Genomic DNA, 16901 nt, shown 5'->3' on the forward strand with positions numbered 1-16901 from the left:
TGTTGAATATATGAAATTGCATATAGGCGAGTTGTTTTTGTGAATATTCCATTAATAAAAGTTTCATTAAATAGTTGCAGTTCAGGTGAACCTTCCGATAGTCCTTTATACATGCATTTTAATGGAATAAATATTTTGACTGAGATTTAGCTAAGAGGCTGAGAGGCAAAATATGAAATATAGTCCTACCAAAGGGAACATAGACCTTACATCAATTCTAACCACCTGCTCACGTTAAGTGACAGGATGTATTTAGACTCTCATGGTGCTAGCATGGGATGCAGCTAAAATACTTGATTGAATTCAGGAGTTCATGATTCAGTGGCTGTGGTAATTAAACCATGCTTACTAAGAATTTCAATGCCTTGGATAATGAAACAGCTTGCCTCCTCTCTCACTGCCATTTTAGTTCTTGTGTCCACCTGCACAGGTACACAAACACCAGTTGCAAGGTTTTAACTTGGTTTTATTTTTGCTAAAAATAATATTAAAAAAAAAAACAGTAAACATTTAACTTATGTTTGTTCTATTTTCCTCTGAGATCCTAGCTTCTGTTTTTGTTTGTTTCAACACATTCAAGATTTGTGTTGACTAGCCCCTTGCCTGCTAGCACTGTGAATAAGTTCTTATTGATATAGGCTGCCATCACCAAACATCTCATGCTAACTGCTTTAACAGGTACTGGAGACAAACGTCTTGCTCTCTTCTTGGCCACTGAAAAAGACTGCATGTCTGACATATGAATTCCCCTCTCCATGTGAAACACTGCAGGCAAGATTAAACATGTGGCCATTAAGTTGTCAGTTTTTGTTCATGGGTATAAAAACAGTTATTCAAAACTTATCAGGTTTAGAGTTTTGTAAGCGCTTGTTAAAGCATGCAAAATATATCAACATATCAGTGAACAATATTGATATTGTATGGATATTTTATGAACAACGCGGATATTATATGGATATTAACAATGTGGAAAATGAGGAAGAAAAGCTCTAATCCCATGACATTTCCTCCCACTGAGGTCAGTGCCATTGATTTGGAATTTGCAGAGAACAAAAGGCATCCCAACCCTGCCAGGAATCACGACTCTAAAGCCAATGGATGGCTGGGTTAACAACGCTTACACACCTTCCTACACAGCAGCAGAGACATAACCCCTGTACTCAGCACCCCTGTCCTCTCCCCGGCCCACACTGACCAGCATCCTGGAATATTGACTCACTGCGTCATGAGAGCAGACACTGAGCGCTTGGCAAACATGGCAAGGCCAGACTGATAGTGGAGTCTCAGCCCAGAGTAGCAACAGTCTGCTTCCTAATCCCCAACTTATACTGCACCTGACCCTGTAAGATACATTCAGGACTGGAGCGCTTCAAAATCAGGTGAGAGTATTTACAACACAATATGGATATCTTAATCACACTGTGCTTAATGTATCATTAATGGAATAATCTCACTCATTTACAAATGGTGGTGGAGACTTCCTTCTTTTCTAAGATCAAGATAAATGCTTTCAGAGATTTTTGTTGCTGCACTATGTTTCGTGTTACAGCAAAAAAAAAAAAAAAAAAAAATTTATTTCTTAAATAGGAAGGGTTAAAATTCAAGATCAGATGATCTTCTCTACCTCTACATGACCTTAATAATACAGTAAAACATTCTTTATAAGATTTTGTGTAGCCACTCTAAACCAAAATATGAGGAACGGCATTTTGCTGGTAATATAATACTTAACCTTTAATTCTTTGTCACAATGTCACAATGATATTAATGTGTTTCATGGTATGGGAAGCACATAAGAATTTGGAATTTAAATGCACCAGTTGGCTAAATGTTTAAGTCAATGTATAGAGTCGACATTTTTCTCTCATAAATCACCAGGATTTAAATAATATTGTAGTAAAAAACAAATTATTCTTATGAATATTAGGTTGTGTATCATTTAGTTTTTACGCTTCTTTCATACTTATTATATCTATATTGTAACAAAATGTATTATGTCTATGTCTGCCACCCTGCTGTTCCTGAAGTAACTGATAAGTGTTACAGGAAACTGCTTCCTTCACATATTTTGTTACTGTTTTAGTGTCTTCAAAGCACAAGAAATGAGTTTAGTTAGGGAAAGCTCATTAAAAGGGCCAGTGACATTTTTCTTTTGCTTAGGAAAAGGGACAATTTGCTTGTTTCTTCAACAGAATTAAACCCAATATTAGGTGCAGAGACTTACAGGCATAAGAGATATGTCAAAAAACATTTGCTGTGTTTTCTTTGTCCTGATATATATAATAAGGACAAAGAATTAAGTAAATGGATAAGTAATCCGATGTATGTGCTAGCTAATTAGAAAACATTTGAAGGATATTCATTACTAACAACCAGGCGCATTTATGTAGGAACTGGAGGACCTGTCTCTACAACACATACCCATGTATTGTCTGCCAGACGTTTTAAACGAGAGCACCAATTACAGCTGAAGACAGGGAAAGTTGTTCTTGTTTTCAGCATTATGCTGAGCGCAGCCTTTGGTCTACTGCAGCCACAAGGTTAGGGAGGGGTGGAGGTGGAGGGAGTCTGGAGGAGGAGTCTGCCATGTCATAAGAAACACCCTCCCCTCTCTCTCTCTGCATCATCATGGCTGCCTATAAGGGGGTTGAGCACATGGCTGTATGTCTTTGAATAGTCAGAGGAAGCTTGAGCATTCGTGTACGATCTGCCATCAGGTGAACAGCGAGACAGAGTGACAATGAACAACAATGTGGAAGCAGAACAAATATGGCTCACACACGCTGGCTGATGTAATAGGACAGACTCTTTTCAGAATGCTTGAGTAAAATCTCCAGTGACTTGGCAGTTCCTATATAAGGTAGGCAATGTGTGGCTAAGAGCAGATTGTGTTTTAGCAAGAATTTAAAAAGGGTATCTAAGGGGCCTCGGCTTCTTGGTCATCAATACAGAGACAGACTGGAGACCATGAATGATGAATTTTACATTATTAAATAACATGGAGGAAATAAATGTGTATGCTATATGAAGAAAGGGAAATATAAGTGAATATTCCTGCATATTTACCTGACGTTGCTCTCATTTCCTTAGTAGGCAATGTATTGTTATGGATCTTTGAGTAAATTATTTAGTAAATGAGCCTGTGCAGATGATCAGTTGTAGAGTAGTGTACTTGTGGGGAAAGGTCACACAACCACAACCACAGACGTACAGATTAACTATGGTTATGACATAAATTTTTAATGTTTAAAATGTCTAAAGTTCTGAACTTTTCAGGTTGCTCCCATATAGTCACTTGTAAACACTAAGTTGTCTATTATGATGCAACAAGACATACATATGGAGTATGTAAGCTTGATTGCCAGACACATTATGAATTCAACTGGGCTGAGATGCATGATTGCTTCAGAGGGCAGTTCTTTCTATCAGCCACAAAAAAAGAGGCCAGAAAAATGCCATCTCTCTTCATAGAGAAAGTACTATGAAATGTATGCAAAAATGTCTCTGTCCATTTTTTTCCAGATGATCTGCACTGTCCATCAGATAATCCAAAGCCAAAATCATTCTTACCATTATGTCTCTGTTGACACATATGTTAGCTTGCCTCTTTGGCATTGGTTCATGGGTGGCCATCAATGGAATGTGGGTGGAGCTTCCACTGATTGTCCATGAGATCCCTGAGAGGTGGTGCCTGCCCTCCTACTTGACTATCATCATCCAGTTGGCCAACATTGGCCCACTCTTCATCACACTAATGCACTGCTTTAAGCCAAGAGTGCTGGATGAGCGACCCATCATCTACACCATCATAGTGCTAGGAATGCTGGCCACCTTCCTACTAGCCTACCTCTGGAAGCACACGCTAGTGGTGGGAGGCGCTGAACACAGCCTAGCCCTGCTCTCTCTCACTTTCCTGCTGTCAGTGGTTGACTGCACCTCTTCAGTCACCTTTCTGCCTTTTATGATGAGACTCCAGCCTCAATATCTCACCACCTACTTTACTGGGGAAGGCCTGAGTGGCCTGATCCCGGCACTTGTAGCTCTTATCCAGGGTGTGGGAGTGGTTCACTGCAAGAACAGTACAGGTATGGCAAATTTTAGCATGGAGAACTCCACCTGGGGGTCCAGTGGTGAGTTGCAAGCACACTACCAGCCAGCCAACTTCTCCACCCAGGTCTTCTTCCTGTTCCTCAGTGTCATGATGACAGTGTGTCTGGGTGCTTTTCTAATGCTCAACCACCATCCAGCCATGAAGCAGGAACGCAAGTGTAAGCGCTCTCTTGGTGATGCAGAGCACGAAGTGAAAGTTGGCATTAACCTGTCTGTAAAGAGCTCTGCTCCAGAGCAGAAACCTATGTTGGATCCTGTGGATGATGGAATGAAGGAGCCCTGCAGCAGTTTTGGGAAAGGCACCTACAGCAGAGCAGAAGTGGTCTTCATCTTTCTGGTCCTGGGCTGGGTCAGTGCATTAACCAATGCAGTCCTCCCTTCAGTGCAGTCCTACTCCTGTCTGCCATATGGAAATCAGGCATATCACCTGGCAACAACCATGGCTGCTGTGGCCAACCCTGTGGCTTGCTTCATTGCCATGTTTGTGCCAGTGAGGTAAGATCAAATGGCACAACCAGACAAGATAAATGGATGTAAGACTTTAATGTAGATGTATACTTAGCATTTTCTCTATTTCAGGTCTCTGTTTTTCATGGGGGTGCTCACAGCAACCGGTACAGGTTTTGGAGCGTTCATCATGGGCATGGCAACACTGAGTCCCTGCCCTCTATTGGTCTATCACGATTTAGGAGCTGCACTTACGGTAAGGCCTACATCATCAACCTGCCAACCCAACACAGCCAAGATAATTAATGACATGATTCTATTGTGCATCATTACAATAATGCAATGTAGTAACTATAGCTTATCTATAACTAGAGCTTATATGACATTCTAACTATACAATAACTATAAGTTTTGAAGTGATCAATGACATTTAATTCTTTGTTAAGAGCTTAATTAAAGCTTTATAAACTCATTACTGTAAACACTAGATATGCATAATACAATCCTTAAGTATTTTTATTTAATCCTTATTTATTCATTGTTTATTACATTATACAAAAATATATATATACTTTAGACATTGCGGTTTGTTATCAATTAATTTTGACTGTCTATCTGTTTCTTTGTCATGATACAGGTCATAAATTGGGTGATGTTTGTCCTCACTCTGTCCTATGTGAAGGTGATCATTGGCGTGATCCTGAGAGATGAAGGACGCAGCGCCCTCGTGTGGTGTGGAGCTGTAGTACAACTTGGCTCCATGATAGGCGCCATGATAATGTTTCCATTAGTTAGTGTTTACGAACTCTTTAAATCAGGCGATCCCTGCAACACCAAATGCCCTAAATGATATAAAACAATTAAGTCATAATAAAACAGTTGATAAATGTGTTACAGTTAACTACTTTGTGTAGTTTAATGTGAATGCACCACGGGAAAGAGGGACTTGTATAAGATAAGCCATGTGTTTTATTGTTCCAAAAATCCTGATGAAATAATATATCATCACAATAATAATAATAATAATAATAATAATAATAATAACCTACTGACTACCAAAAGTATCTGCCAAACTAAGTAGGTATTTATCGCAGTTGTTAATCTAAGACACAGTCCTGACATCAAATCTATGTTTAATGTAAAAAGATACCTGGTGAAACGTGCCGTGATATTCTGCCACTTAAAGGTTTCTACTCAGATTTTGTATATATTATATATATATATATATATATATATATATATATATATATATATATATATATATATATATATATATATATAATTTTTTTATTTTTTTTTTTTCTAGTTTCAGATTCTAAACAGCTGTTTAGAATAAAAGCTGTCGAATGTAATTCTGCATTTTGCTTAAATTCCAGTGGGATGCCTACAGGAGAGAGGAAGTCTCACCAAATGTCTTTACCTTAAAGTTATCTGCTACGCGTGCTTCAGAGAGGTAGATGGAAGTTAGAGAAATGCTGGACTGTTTCTCATTATGTGTGGCTTCATTTAATTGAGCTTTAATGTAAGCTAATAAATATCAATAATTAATCAATATGTCCAAAATACAACAATCGATTATTTTTATTCATCTTGACGCACCAATCCCCTGGATGGCAGTAAAGGTCCTCACCGATGAATCGCCAATAGCTCAACTACAGAAAAAAAACCAACATGCACTCTGTTTGAAGTGTTTGGTTTACTGGCTTTCATGTAGAAATGGAGGGTACAGAGAAACAAGACCTAATATTTCTCGAGTTGAGGCAACGGTTGCAAAGCGGCCTTTTGATTATACGGCAAGTCTTGTGCTTATTTGTAGCCGATTATAGACCATATGTTCGCTAACTTAGCTAGCTAGCTAGCTACCATGTAGCTGTGTATAGTTTTCAGTGTGTCGTGGACAAGTAACTGACGTAGCTGTCCTACAGTCCGCTCTCCAAAACTGCGAATACGTGTGTGTAATGTGGATTTCAAGCAAAATATGTTAGCTAATTGAACTGCTTTTTTGGGAGTAGCTAGTTACATAAGCCCAAAACAATTTGATACCTAGGATAGCTACCTAGATTTATAACGACTACTATTACTTTCGTACTTGGCATTCAAGCAAACATTTAGATGGCATCCGTATGATGCTGCCTTCAAGTCATCCTACTTAGTTGTTCGGAGATCGTAGCTAGTTACGGCATGGTATGCGTTCAAGTGGTTTTTGGCCGGGGGGGAATGGACGCCATGAGAGAATTCATTTTCTCTGTATTTTGGTTTTATTTTTGTGCACAATATGTATGTATGTTTGAACTGTTAACATGTAAAACTACTGCCAATAAGATTAAAACCTTTACCGTCTATTGTAAGAGTAGCATCCATACTGGCATCCGACATGACGTTTTCTTACTCATACTGACTAGTAAATAAGACGTTGTGGTGGCGTTTATGTGCGCTGATCTCGTAAATACTTCCGACACGATTTGAAGGCAGCATAAGCTTGAACGGTTGTTTCCTAGTTTTTCCATGTCTTGCTAATCAGTTACGACACTATAACTAGATTACATCTTTTATGTACACAAATCTTGTAAATAAACAGTAATATCAATTCTCATTTTTAAAAAAAGCCTAGTTAGGGTTGATTTCCATGTCCATAAACCTCTTACTTGCGGTGTTTCTTTTCACCAGTAGGTGGTGGTGTTTGTTAGGCTTATGACTAAATATTTCTAGTTGTATGTAATGGAATGTATGTAATACTATTTGCTAGGGCATCACTTTGTTCTGGGAGATGATGCACTTTGGTAGCATAATCACATATTCCGGTATAACATTCACGTGCTTAACATTCTAGAGAACCCTTCTTGACAAAAATGGTTAATGGTAGAATATCAGCACTGACATCAGGCTGGTGATATTTGACTGTTTTAGTTTTTATTGTCTCCACATGGACATAAACGGTGACTGTGCCACTTAGTGTTCTGTGGTCCTCCTGGTGTTCCTCCGGCTGCACTGCTGTCCTTAAAGCTGCCAGTTCAGCAGCACACAACGTATGAGAGGTGGGCTGAGGAAACATGGTAGAGGAGAGCATTGATGAATATCCTCCATGTTCTCTTTTCACCTGAAGAGGGAACCATCCCTGCAGTGTGGGGATAAAACAATGGCCACACTAATTTTTCCGGGCACCATGCGTTGTAGGTTTTCAGTGTGTTTTAGACTATTGTTATGCATCTAGTGTGCACAATCTTTATTGGGTTTTTAAAAGTAGTCAGTAGTTATTGCCCCCGTGTTGTTGTTTTTTCAGGAGTGACGCCTTTGAGGACAAAGCTGAGGTAAATGTGACGAGCAGAGACTCAGCCATAGAAATCCATGTACCTGATGGGGGTTATCTGGTGAAGCTGAAACCAGGGGTCAGTCTAGTGGAGGGCTCATGGCATAAGAGTCAGCAGCTCAATGCTGACGGGTTGCATGTCAGATTGCATTTGAGGGTGGACCAGCCTTCAGGTACGTGCTTTCACAATTCACAGTATAAATTGTATCCCCTCAACTTTGCTCTTGCAGTAGACTGTACACAGTAATGAATACAGAAGCTCTTGCAGGCCAATGTCATTAAGCATGACTTTGTATCAGAGCCAGGTGAAGCTCATTTGATTTGCTTGATGAATTTGTGTAATGAATACAGACTAGCCCTGGGTCTGCTCCACACATCATCACACTCCACAAATTAGCTGAGGTTAATGATGCACATGGAATGCTCCACTCACTTGACCTTTGGCTCCGAGCCAGAGCATCACTTGTTACAGAAGTAGCGATGCTGAGCTATATATTGTCTATATCACTTCCTGCTCTTCAAGTCTCAGAACTAGACATGGATACAACCTTCTTTGACCTTGATAGTATCGGAGGCTTTTCCCCAGTAACACATATGTTTGGTTGTTTGATTCTGTAATATAGCTAATTGGGTTCTTAATTTATATTTATATGATGATGTCCGTCATGCTGTCACTGACATGATCACACTGTTTTCTAGGATCAGAGAGAGCCCTTTTGTTGCAAATGTCTAATTTAAAAATGAATGAAAAGCTCTCTCAGTAAGGCTACTAACTGAAAGCTATCCTAGCAGGTTGCAAAGTTTTTCTTCTGTGTCTTGTCGAGTAGAGGGTTATGTTTATTGTTTTGCTGTGCTTGCTCTTGCCAGAGGCTTTAGACAGTGCGACTGTATGCCTGAAGGCACTGGAGAAGTATCATTTCCTGTGCCAGTCCTGTGGGGCCATACTGGTGAAAGAAAAGTGAGGAGCAGCTTCATTTGTTCAACCCCAGCTCGGGGATCAAGTTGATGTACCCAACTCTAGTTGATGAATGAATAAATCAATGAATTTGTGTGTGTAAAGTTATCTCAAAAGTATTTGGCTCTATTACATAACTCAGTGTGTTGGTTAAGAAGTGTGTGACTGCATTTGCTTCTATTTTTCAGGGTTTTCAGGCGAGTTCTTCCCCTACCAAATGGGAACTGGAATGCCTTAGTGGATGACTGGTGCTGTCACCCTGATCCTTTTGCCAACAAAAAACTTCTCCCTCAAGAAGAGGACTGTTTAGTTGGTGACACCTACTTCCTCTTGACACGGGACAGCAGCTGTGACAATAGCCTAACACAACAAATCGACTCCTCCTGTGTAAACCTGGACACTAGTCAGTATTCAGTAAAGGTATGTCTCCTCTCCTGCACTTGACATTGGTTTTAAGTTAGCACAGCTGTGAACAGCCTATAGTGCATCTATTTCCAACTAAAACTATGGCACATCACCTACACTCAAAGTGAGACAGAAGCGTAGCCCCACGTCAGAGGAATTATACGCGGTCACTTGCTGAGTCATCATTTTCGTATAAAAGAACACTGTGCTCCATCCACACTGCCTCTGGGCTAATAAGGGTGGGTAGGTAGAACTCATCCTTGTTTAGGAAGCGCACAAGTGGAGGGGGCTTGGTAGCTTTTCTACAAGGCTCCAGCTTGAACTCGTCCTTCAGGACCAGAGATCTCCGCAGGCTAGCTGGGACTGCTCCTGCTGCAGAGCAGAGATGGAGGGGCACTTCACTTCAAACGCACGTTTCATCCCTCACTGAACTAAATGCTTCTCCTCTGCTTGCTGATTTCTGTTTGGTGTGTTTTGAAATCTGGCTGTGCTTTCAGATCATCTGTCTATTTTGGTATGTGTCTGTTTTTCACAGCAGACAGCTGGCTGCAAGAATGTGGTGGTTTTTTGTAAGATGTGCTCCGCAGTGCTGGGAGAAGCAGTAACGTCAGGTAGGACTGTGGAAAGAGATGGATCCCAACATTAAAGCTGCCGTGATGGTACACACCTGCTGGATGCCCCTCAGTCCGTTTTCCATCTAAATACAATAAGCAAAGCTGGAAATATAATCATGCTCCTTACTGTTGTTCTGTTTGCTTGTACTTGTACTCAAACTTGTATTAACATTTTTAGGTAGTTGGTCATAAATAAATAATTTTACAAATCTATATTAGGATTACTAGAAACTACACTTCTTAACAAAATGTTTTGTTGTATATATTGTTGTATTTACAAAATGCACTGAGCAACTTTGAACTGAGTTTAATTTTCTTTGGCAATAGAAATCTAAAGCTCAGATATCTAAATGCTGCCAAGAAGAATAAACAATTAGACAAAAGTAACATTAAAATACAAATGGTAACATGTAATATTTGATGACTAAGAATGGTCATTTGTTTGGTTTATATTTACCACTGGCACTTTAATTAATACAGTTAATTCTTGCAGAAATGTGAACACTTAGTTATGTATGCAAAAGCACAGGTGCTCTCTGGGTGTTCTTTATTTAGTTACCTGTGCTTTCGCTGCACTGTCCATTTGATTGCTGTCTTCCACATTATGGTTAGGTGCTCCTAGAAGGGGCAGAATTTTCAAAGATTGCTATGAAAAATAATTACTTCACAGTATTAGGTTTCAAACGTGGAGCTGAGAAGTTAAAATCTACAGTAAAAATTTCTTTGAAGCTGAACATTGCTCTTGGCTTGACATGGCAAGCTCAAATGCAATGTAAAAAAAACCCCAAAACAAACAAAACACTTAACTTCTGTACATCAGATATGGAGCCTTTCTAGATTGAACCATGTTTCTATACTGTGATTGGATCAGAGCTGTAGATGAGTCTCACCTCATCTAATTTGGACTGCGTACCCTTTCATCAGTCCTCCTTCCTATTTTGCCTACAATGGCAGAAATTCACCAACTGATGTCTTAAGATTGAATTGTGTTCAAACCTGTGTGGGAATATTCACTGCCAAATATTCTTTTGTGATTTTGTTACAGAAGTGTTAAAATTCTATATAACTGAAGTGGTGATAAAACAAAGTGAAGAGAGAGAGTTTACTGTACCACAGCATAGGCAAGTACTTAAAGCTTGCTGTCTAAAATTGTTAGTCATACAGAGTTGTGAATACGTTTGTGTTTTATCTTGTTGGCTAACTTCGGTGCAAAGCATCTGTTCTCTTTTGAGATTATTGTATTTTGCACATGGTCTCTGACAAAGTAAGCATAATAGGCCTTTTTTTTTTTTTTTGGTTTTCTTTTGACTTGCTATCCTCCTAACGTAAGTTGATGGCTAAGTAAATCTGTGCGTTTTGTGATTTAGACAGCAATTCTTGGAGAGAGCACTTACTTCCAGACTTCTTGAACTGTCATCTGCGCAAAGCATATTTCGTTTTTCCATCCAGACTCCAGATTGCAAATCTGTAATCATGGTAAGAATTCCAACCTCCTAAGATGGATGCAGATCTTGTTACTCTGCATGTTTCCTTGCATTAATGTTTCCTTTGCACACATTTTTTGGCACATGTCTACATGATTTCATGGGTAAATGTAAGATAATGTGGCTTTTTATCACCAGCTCTGGCTTCTGAATACGGATACTCTGATTGCTTCATTCTCTGAGAAAGTCACCAGCAGTAATGGTCTCATCTCCAGTGACCGTCATCTTGATGAGCATCAATCATGCCAGGCAGCTAGTGCAGTCAAAGTCCTTTACCTCGCCTGCAATCGTGCCGAGCACCAGGAGTGAGTCATAAATTTCCAGCTTTCACTTTTGCTCCCATCCAGCCCTTTGATTACAGTGTGTAACAACTCATCTAATCCATTTACTCCACCATGCCACCTGACTCTATCCCTCTGTCGGCTTCCTGTTTTGATTAGATTACTTGTATAAAAAGTTTTGTTTCTGTAAGTATTCACGCTGTTCATGGTGACGTATCTTTAGCTATCTCGTGGCTCTTTCAATATTTGTTGCCTTACTGTTCTTATATTGCAAGTGAAGTTTTTTGCCAGTTATCAATGCCTTTAGAACGTGGGCTGAGGGTAAGATGTTTCTAAACTGTGCTGCAAAGTATTTTGGCAAGTAGGCATATATGTGATGCATTTAGTTCAGTGCCTAGATCACATGCACACACTTGTGCCTGTACTTGTAGACACCCACGGCTTGCTACCCAGAAACACTCTGTCTGAGGACTGCACTGCAGGTGATTCCTGCAACATGCTGATGCTTCGCCACCACACGGGGAGCTGGTGGGCGTGCGCGCCCAGCCCCTTTGTCTCTCAGACACCAGCGGGTCATTATGACTCCAGCTCGAATCAGTTCTGAGAATTCTCTGCTTTGCAGGGGGAGCTTCTGCCTCTGTTGCTCACAGAATCGCTAATGATACAAGCTGCAGGGGCCCGTTTCTGGGCTGGTCATGTGATGTCTGGTGGACGCTCTGTGTTCTGTTTTCCGTTTACTCGTGACATGCACACTGAAGCTGCCTGTGTATTAATAGAATCTTCAAGTCCATCACATTTTACTTGTCACGTGGTTTTATTATGTTGTCTGTTTTCCAGTAGAGCTTTTCCTCAATTTATTACATTTATAAAATTAACAGTGATGGCAGAGTGTCAGTGAGCACTTGTTCTATTATGTGCTCTGCAGAATCCTCTGGGCAGAAGGCAGACTTATTCTGGTCTAGGAGGAGAAAGATTCAGATTGACGATGGGGAAACTATTGTACAAAGATAGTGATCCAAAGACCATGCTGCTCTCACTGGATCACAGTAGGGTCACAGTGCTGAGGTCATGTGACTGACTGACTAATAAACTGACATATATAAAAGATTGACTATAACGCACTGCTACTCCTGAGGTGTGTATACAAGAATGACAAACGTGCCTGTTGAAGCCTTTGCTGGTGCTGTTGTTTTGCACAGAGCCTCACTAGCAAGTTTGCTCTAGGAGCAGAGTTTTGCATTTCCCGCAGAACTACAGCACAGATGGCTAAATGTCACTGAAATGTCCTGGATAGATCATTGCCATAATGTGTGGCAGGACATCAGTCTCTCTGTTCCTCTCCCAGTGCCGCATCTTCATTCTGTGTTCAGCATTCTCCACTGACAAATTGCTGTGACATGATTAAAAATGTAATGTTTCAAACTGTCAGATTAATATAATTTATGTCTTACTCACTCGCTCTCTCTTTCTCTGTATATCTTGTTCACTTGTGCTCTCTCTCTCTCTCTCTCTCTCTAGGGCTGTTGATGCCTGGGAGAAGGATATCAGTGTCCATCCGTTAGCTCTTCCTTGGAGCACATGTGATGAGCTGCTACAGCTGCTGAGCTCCTGCACGAGCACACTGCCCCCTTCACTGAGCTCAATGAACTCCTACCAGGTCAGAGGTCATCTCTGAAAACAGTAACCTCATAGCTCTGGGAAGGACCTATTCAGAATTTTTTTTCATACTGGTTGTATGCTGCGGGTTTATATTGCATTCAAAATGTTTTCTTATCTTGTTGCATTTGTAGTTAACAAACGTGGGTCGGCGGTAATCAACAGTGTATTTACCTTTCACTGCAACTGACAGTTTATGATGGTAATTGTCAGCCCTCAGTTTAGAAGCCTTGCATAACCATCAGCCCACTTACCTACAATAAGAGTGCTGTGCATTTGAATAGCAAAGAGAAGAATTCTGCTGCCTGACACTTAAAAACTCTTAGGTGATGAGATCTAACATGCCTTTTAAGAAGACGTACACACACTGAGAGAGAGGTACGTAGCCCATTAACTGGCTATCCAGAACAAATCCCTTGGTACTAGTGTTTATTAGTGGATGTGCTGCCAAGCCTTCCTGGAAGGCTCCTAATCAGTGACAGAAGTCTTTGTCTTTTGGTTTGTCTTCACCCGTACGCACTAGGAGGTCTCCTGGCTTGAGCAGGAGGAAGCCATAAAGCTGGCGTGCAGATGCTGTTATGTCCAAATGTGTTATGAAGGGGGGGAAAAAAATTCTGTAATTTTCCTCTGGTGCAGAGAGGCACATCATCTTTGGCATATAAAGCAGTCATTTTAGCACTGCCTACTGTGATGCTACAAGCCCTGGCAGCTATTAGAATTCGAAATTGGTGCTGAACCAACCTGTGAAATGTTCATTTGCATGGACGGGTTTTGTTTTGCTGCAAACAGGCTGCAGGACTAAAGCTGTGGCACTTCCAGGGGATGGGATCACAGTTATACTCTGTCCACCTCCAAAAGGGCAGGAAAGAACACAGTGCTGCCAAAGAGGTGAAGCAGCATCAGAGAACACAGCCGCAAGCAGAACACTCGGCTGGGTGTGCACAGTTTAACAGTTGCATCTGGAGCTGGCGGTGAGGGTAGCGTTGGACAGAGGGCCAAGGTAATTAGATGATTGAGATCAGATACAGTTACAGGAGATGGAGCTGTGTACTCAGTCTGCCGCCAGCCCCGATGAGTACGAGTCGTGCCGTAAGCATTAATAGTGGCAGCAGTGATGCAATGAAGCTGTCCATCTGCTGAATGGGGCAAGAGAGAAGTGTGGGTGAGGGAAGGAGCCTCTGTGAGAGGAAGCTCTTCTGTTGGAAGAAGTCCTTACATTCTGCATTCACAACACACTGGCCATTACCCTGTATGAAAGGACCTTGGCTAATATACTGAGTAGTACTTACGCCAGAAAATGGCATTTCTGTCGCCATGAATACAGATTGAATACAAATACAAATTTTTGTTTATCAGCACTTGAACTGCAGAAGCTGTGAGCAAAAAGGCCTGCCACTGAAATAAAAGGGAACTTGGTGATATGTCAGCTCTTCTGAAAACTAGCTATTTTAACACACACAGCGTAACTTCCCTCATTAGCATTCTCAGTGTGGGCTTATTTGGACAGTTGCCTCCTTCACTTCCATGCCATAGCTGGTTCTACAGTCCTAATGTCTACATATCAGCAAAAGTTCTTCCCTTCCTCTCAGCAAGCTACGACGACTTTGGTCATGCGTCAGACGTTCTGCTTCTCTCACTGAGAGTTGTCACCAAGTTTGGTGGGTTCTGATAAGGAAATACCAGGGCAGACGCATCAGAAGGCAGACGCATCAGAAGCTCTTGCTTTTCCAAGGTCTCCAGCCACCCCCCATTTAAACATGGTCCTGTTTGGATCTACAGGTTATTGTTGGCCATGGAGCAATGGTATTTGAAAATGCTTACCAGTATGTTCATTAATATTAATTCATAGTTTCCACAGCTATAAGTACCATGTGTCAAAACCCACCATAGCTGCTTGTAGGGTTTTACTGTAATTCTCCAGGGCTTTGAGATGAAGATGATAAATTCTGATTTATCTTTTTTGGATGGGCTGCAGAGGTTGTATTATATGCATGGATTATCGTCCTTGTAAAGTAAATTGGGCTTTGACTGGCATGCTCCAGGGAGTGATCCTTGAGCTCCGGTTACCCCTCATCCATCCTAGTGAGCAGCCTCTGCATGAGTTTACCTTGCTTAATGTGCTTTCTTGCTGCTTGCCAAGTCATGATGTCCTAGTGTGCCAGCACCTGTTTTGGTTTTTATTGATTTACTTTTTGTTGAATGTGAATTTTAATACCAATAACAGAACTTGGGCATTTATCACTTTAAAGAGTACACAGTAGTTCAGTTTTGGCCACCTGTTTTCCAAAGAATCCAAAAAAAATTTTGTTCTGTATAAATCTTTATTTTAAAGAAAGATACACTGACAATTTTATACACATGCAATTGTAGTGGTCTTAATGATTATGCAGAGCTGTTGGAGTGCAAAAAAGGCTTCACAAAAAAATAGCTATTTATGCAGTTTTAAAACAATGTGCTCTGGTTCCATAAACTTATGTTTTATTGCAATATGTGCTTGTACAATAGACTATAATTTTTCAGAGCTCTATCATACTAGTTAATAAACGAAACCACTTTGCTATTAGTTAACTGGTTAAAATGGTTAATATACTTTCATCTCCAGATGTTCTTTCTGTTGACTTACCCATGTAAAGCAATCTCATGTAACTCCTAATTAAGTAATAACAGAAATGTTCCTGATTTAAGGAACTGCTGTTCAGGCTATTGTATTGTTTGGAGTGTAATAGTATGTAGAAGTTGGAAGAGAGGAAATGCCGACACTGATGTCCTTTTTGCAGAGCACAGATGCCACAGATTTGTGAAACAGGCTGCAGGCTTAAGCAAAGGGACTCCTGCCTTCCAGCTTTCCTCTGAAATGGTGCTGCTTTCTATGTGCTAATGATGTGTGGATGTATTCTTCATCTCTGTCTAGGTGGCATATTTGAAAAGATGACCTCAGGAGAAGATACGACTCTGAGCAGGATCTATCCAGCAGTAATCACAAGACATTTCTGAAATGCTTTTGGATAACTACACCTGGGATGTACATGATAAAGTTAATCTTAACAACAAATGGCTTTGATGCGTTACTTTATTGTGCCTTTTTAGCTTGTTTTGGCAGGAAAATAATGTACCAGTATGCTGGTAGAACATCCAGCCTTGGTGTTTGATTGTTCAAGTGGTTTGTGTGTGGCTGGTTCAGCTGTTACACAGCACTTCCAAGCAGCCCTACAAAGTGCATCTCTGGGAATTCACACTGAATCCTCATTTTGCATGCTTGCAGGAGTAAAAGCTCTTGTGTTTCCTGAGGGCTTGCACAAGCAGAGGTTATGACCATTCCAGCACTGATCCACTGTACTAGATACACTTCTGATTGTTTCACTATCTTGAATCCTGTTAAAGTAGTTTTAATGTCATACTGGTTAAATGGAGATAGACCCAGACAGGTTGCTTTTTTGAAACCTGTATGTGGTGCCATGGGATGCTCTTTGCCTATAAATGATCTCAAATCACTTCCTCTATATTTCATTTAAATACTCCACTTTTTAAATATTCAAATAAATAAAATATTCAGCCCTAAAAGGGCTATAAAAAAGCACAGTGTGTTCAGACAGCACTAGAATGTCTGCATACGGGTAGCATTTGCTGTAATTATAGTGTGTT

General features: G+C 40.5%; 2 protein-coding genes across 3 annotated transcripts; both read left to right on the forward strand.

Annotated features, from left to right (window-relative positions):
* The first annotated feature begins 2628 nt into the window (after positions 1-2628).
* On the forward strand, positions 2629-5458 carry zgc:91890 (solute carrier family 52, riboflavin transporter, member 3-B). The gene is made up of 4 exons (XM_027001569.2): positions 2629-2860; positions 3523-4605; positions 4690-4813; positions 5195-5458. Exons 2-4 carry the CDS (start codon positions 3575-3577, stop codon positions 5405-5407), a joined length of 1368 nt encoding a protein of 455 aa, XP_026857370.2. The 5' UTR covers positions 2629-2860; positions 3523-3574; the 3' UTR covers positions 5408-5458.
* Positions 5459-5845: 387 nt separating this feature from the next.
* Positions 5846-16311, forward strand: ube3d (ubiquitin protein ligase E3D). 2 transcript variants are annotated; one of them, XM_027002921.2, is made up of 10 exons: positions 5846-6350; positions 7838-8037; positions 8732-8822; positions 9008-9239; positions 9760-9835; positions 10884-10959; positions 11206-11314; positions 11461-11627; positions 13122-13260; positions 16171-16311. In XM_027002921.2, the coding sequence occupies exons 1-10, from the start codon at positions 6274-6276 to the stop codon at positions 16189-16191; spliced, it is 1188 nt and encodes a 395-aa protein (XP_026858722.2). In that variant the 5' UTR covers positions 5846-6273; the 3' UTR covers positions 16192-16311. The 2 variants fall into 2 exon arrangements, with proteins under 2 accessions (XP_026858722.2, XP_026858730.2); XM_027002929.2 differs by having other exon boundaries at positions 9763-9835.
* Positions 16312-16901: the final 590 nt, after the last annotated feature.

The sequence above is a fragment of the Electrophorus electricus genome, chromosome 10 (assembly GCF_013358815.1).
Source record: "Electrophorus electricus isolate fEleEle1 chromosome 10, fEleEle1.pri, whole genome shotgun sequence".
In the NCBI taxonomy this organism is placed as follows: domain Eukaryota; kingdom Metazoa; phylum Chordata; class Actinopteri; order Gymnotiformes; family Gymnotidae; genus Electrophorus; species Electrophorus electricus.

Bases quoted from the DNA above. Each gene is read 5' to 3' on its own strand.
- zgc:91890 (XM_027001569.2), top strand. From the start codon at position 3,575: ATGTCTCTGTTGACACATATGTTAGCTTGCCTCTTTGGCATTGGTTCA. The intron at 4,606-4,689 runs GTAAGATCAAAT...TCTCTATTTCAG, and splicing joins GCCATGTTTGTGCCAGTGAG to GTCTCTGTTTTTCATGGGGG. The intron at 4,814-5,194 runs GTAAGGCCTACA...GTCATGATACAG, and splicing joins ATTTAGGAGCTGCACTTACG to GTCATAAATTGGGTGATGTT.
- ube3d (XM_027002921.2), top strand. From the start codon at position 6,274: ATGGAGGGTACAGAGAAACAAGACCTAATATTTCTCGAGTTGAGGCAA. The intron at 8,038-8,731 runs GTACGTGCTTTC...TGCTCTTGCCAG, and splicing joins GAGGGTGGACCAGCCTTCAG to AGGCTTTAGACAGTGCGACT. The intron at 10,960-11,205 runs GCAAGTACTTAA...TTTGTGATTTAG, and splicing joins TTTACTGTACCACAGCATAG to ACAGCAATTCTTGGAGAGAG.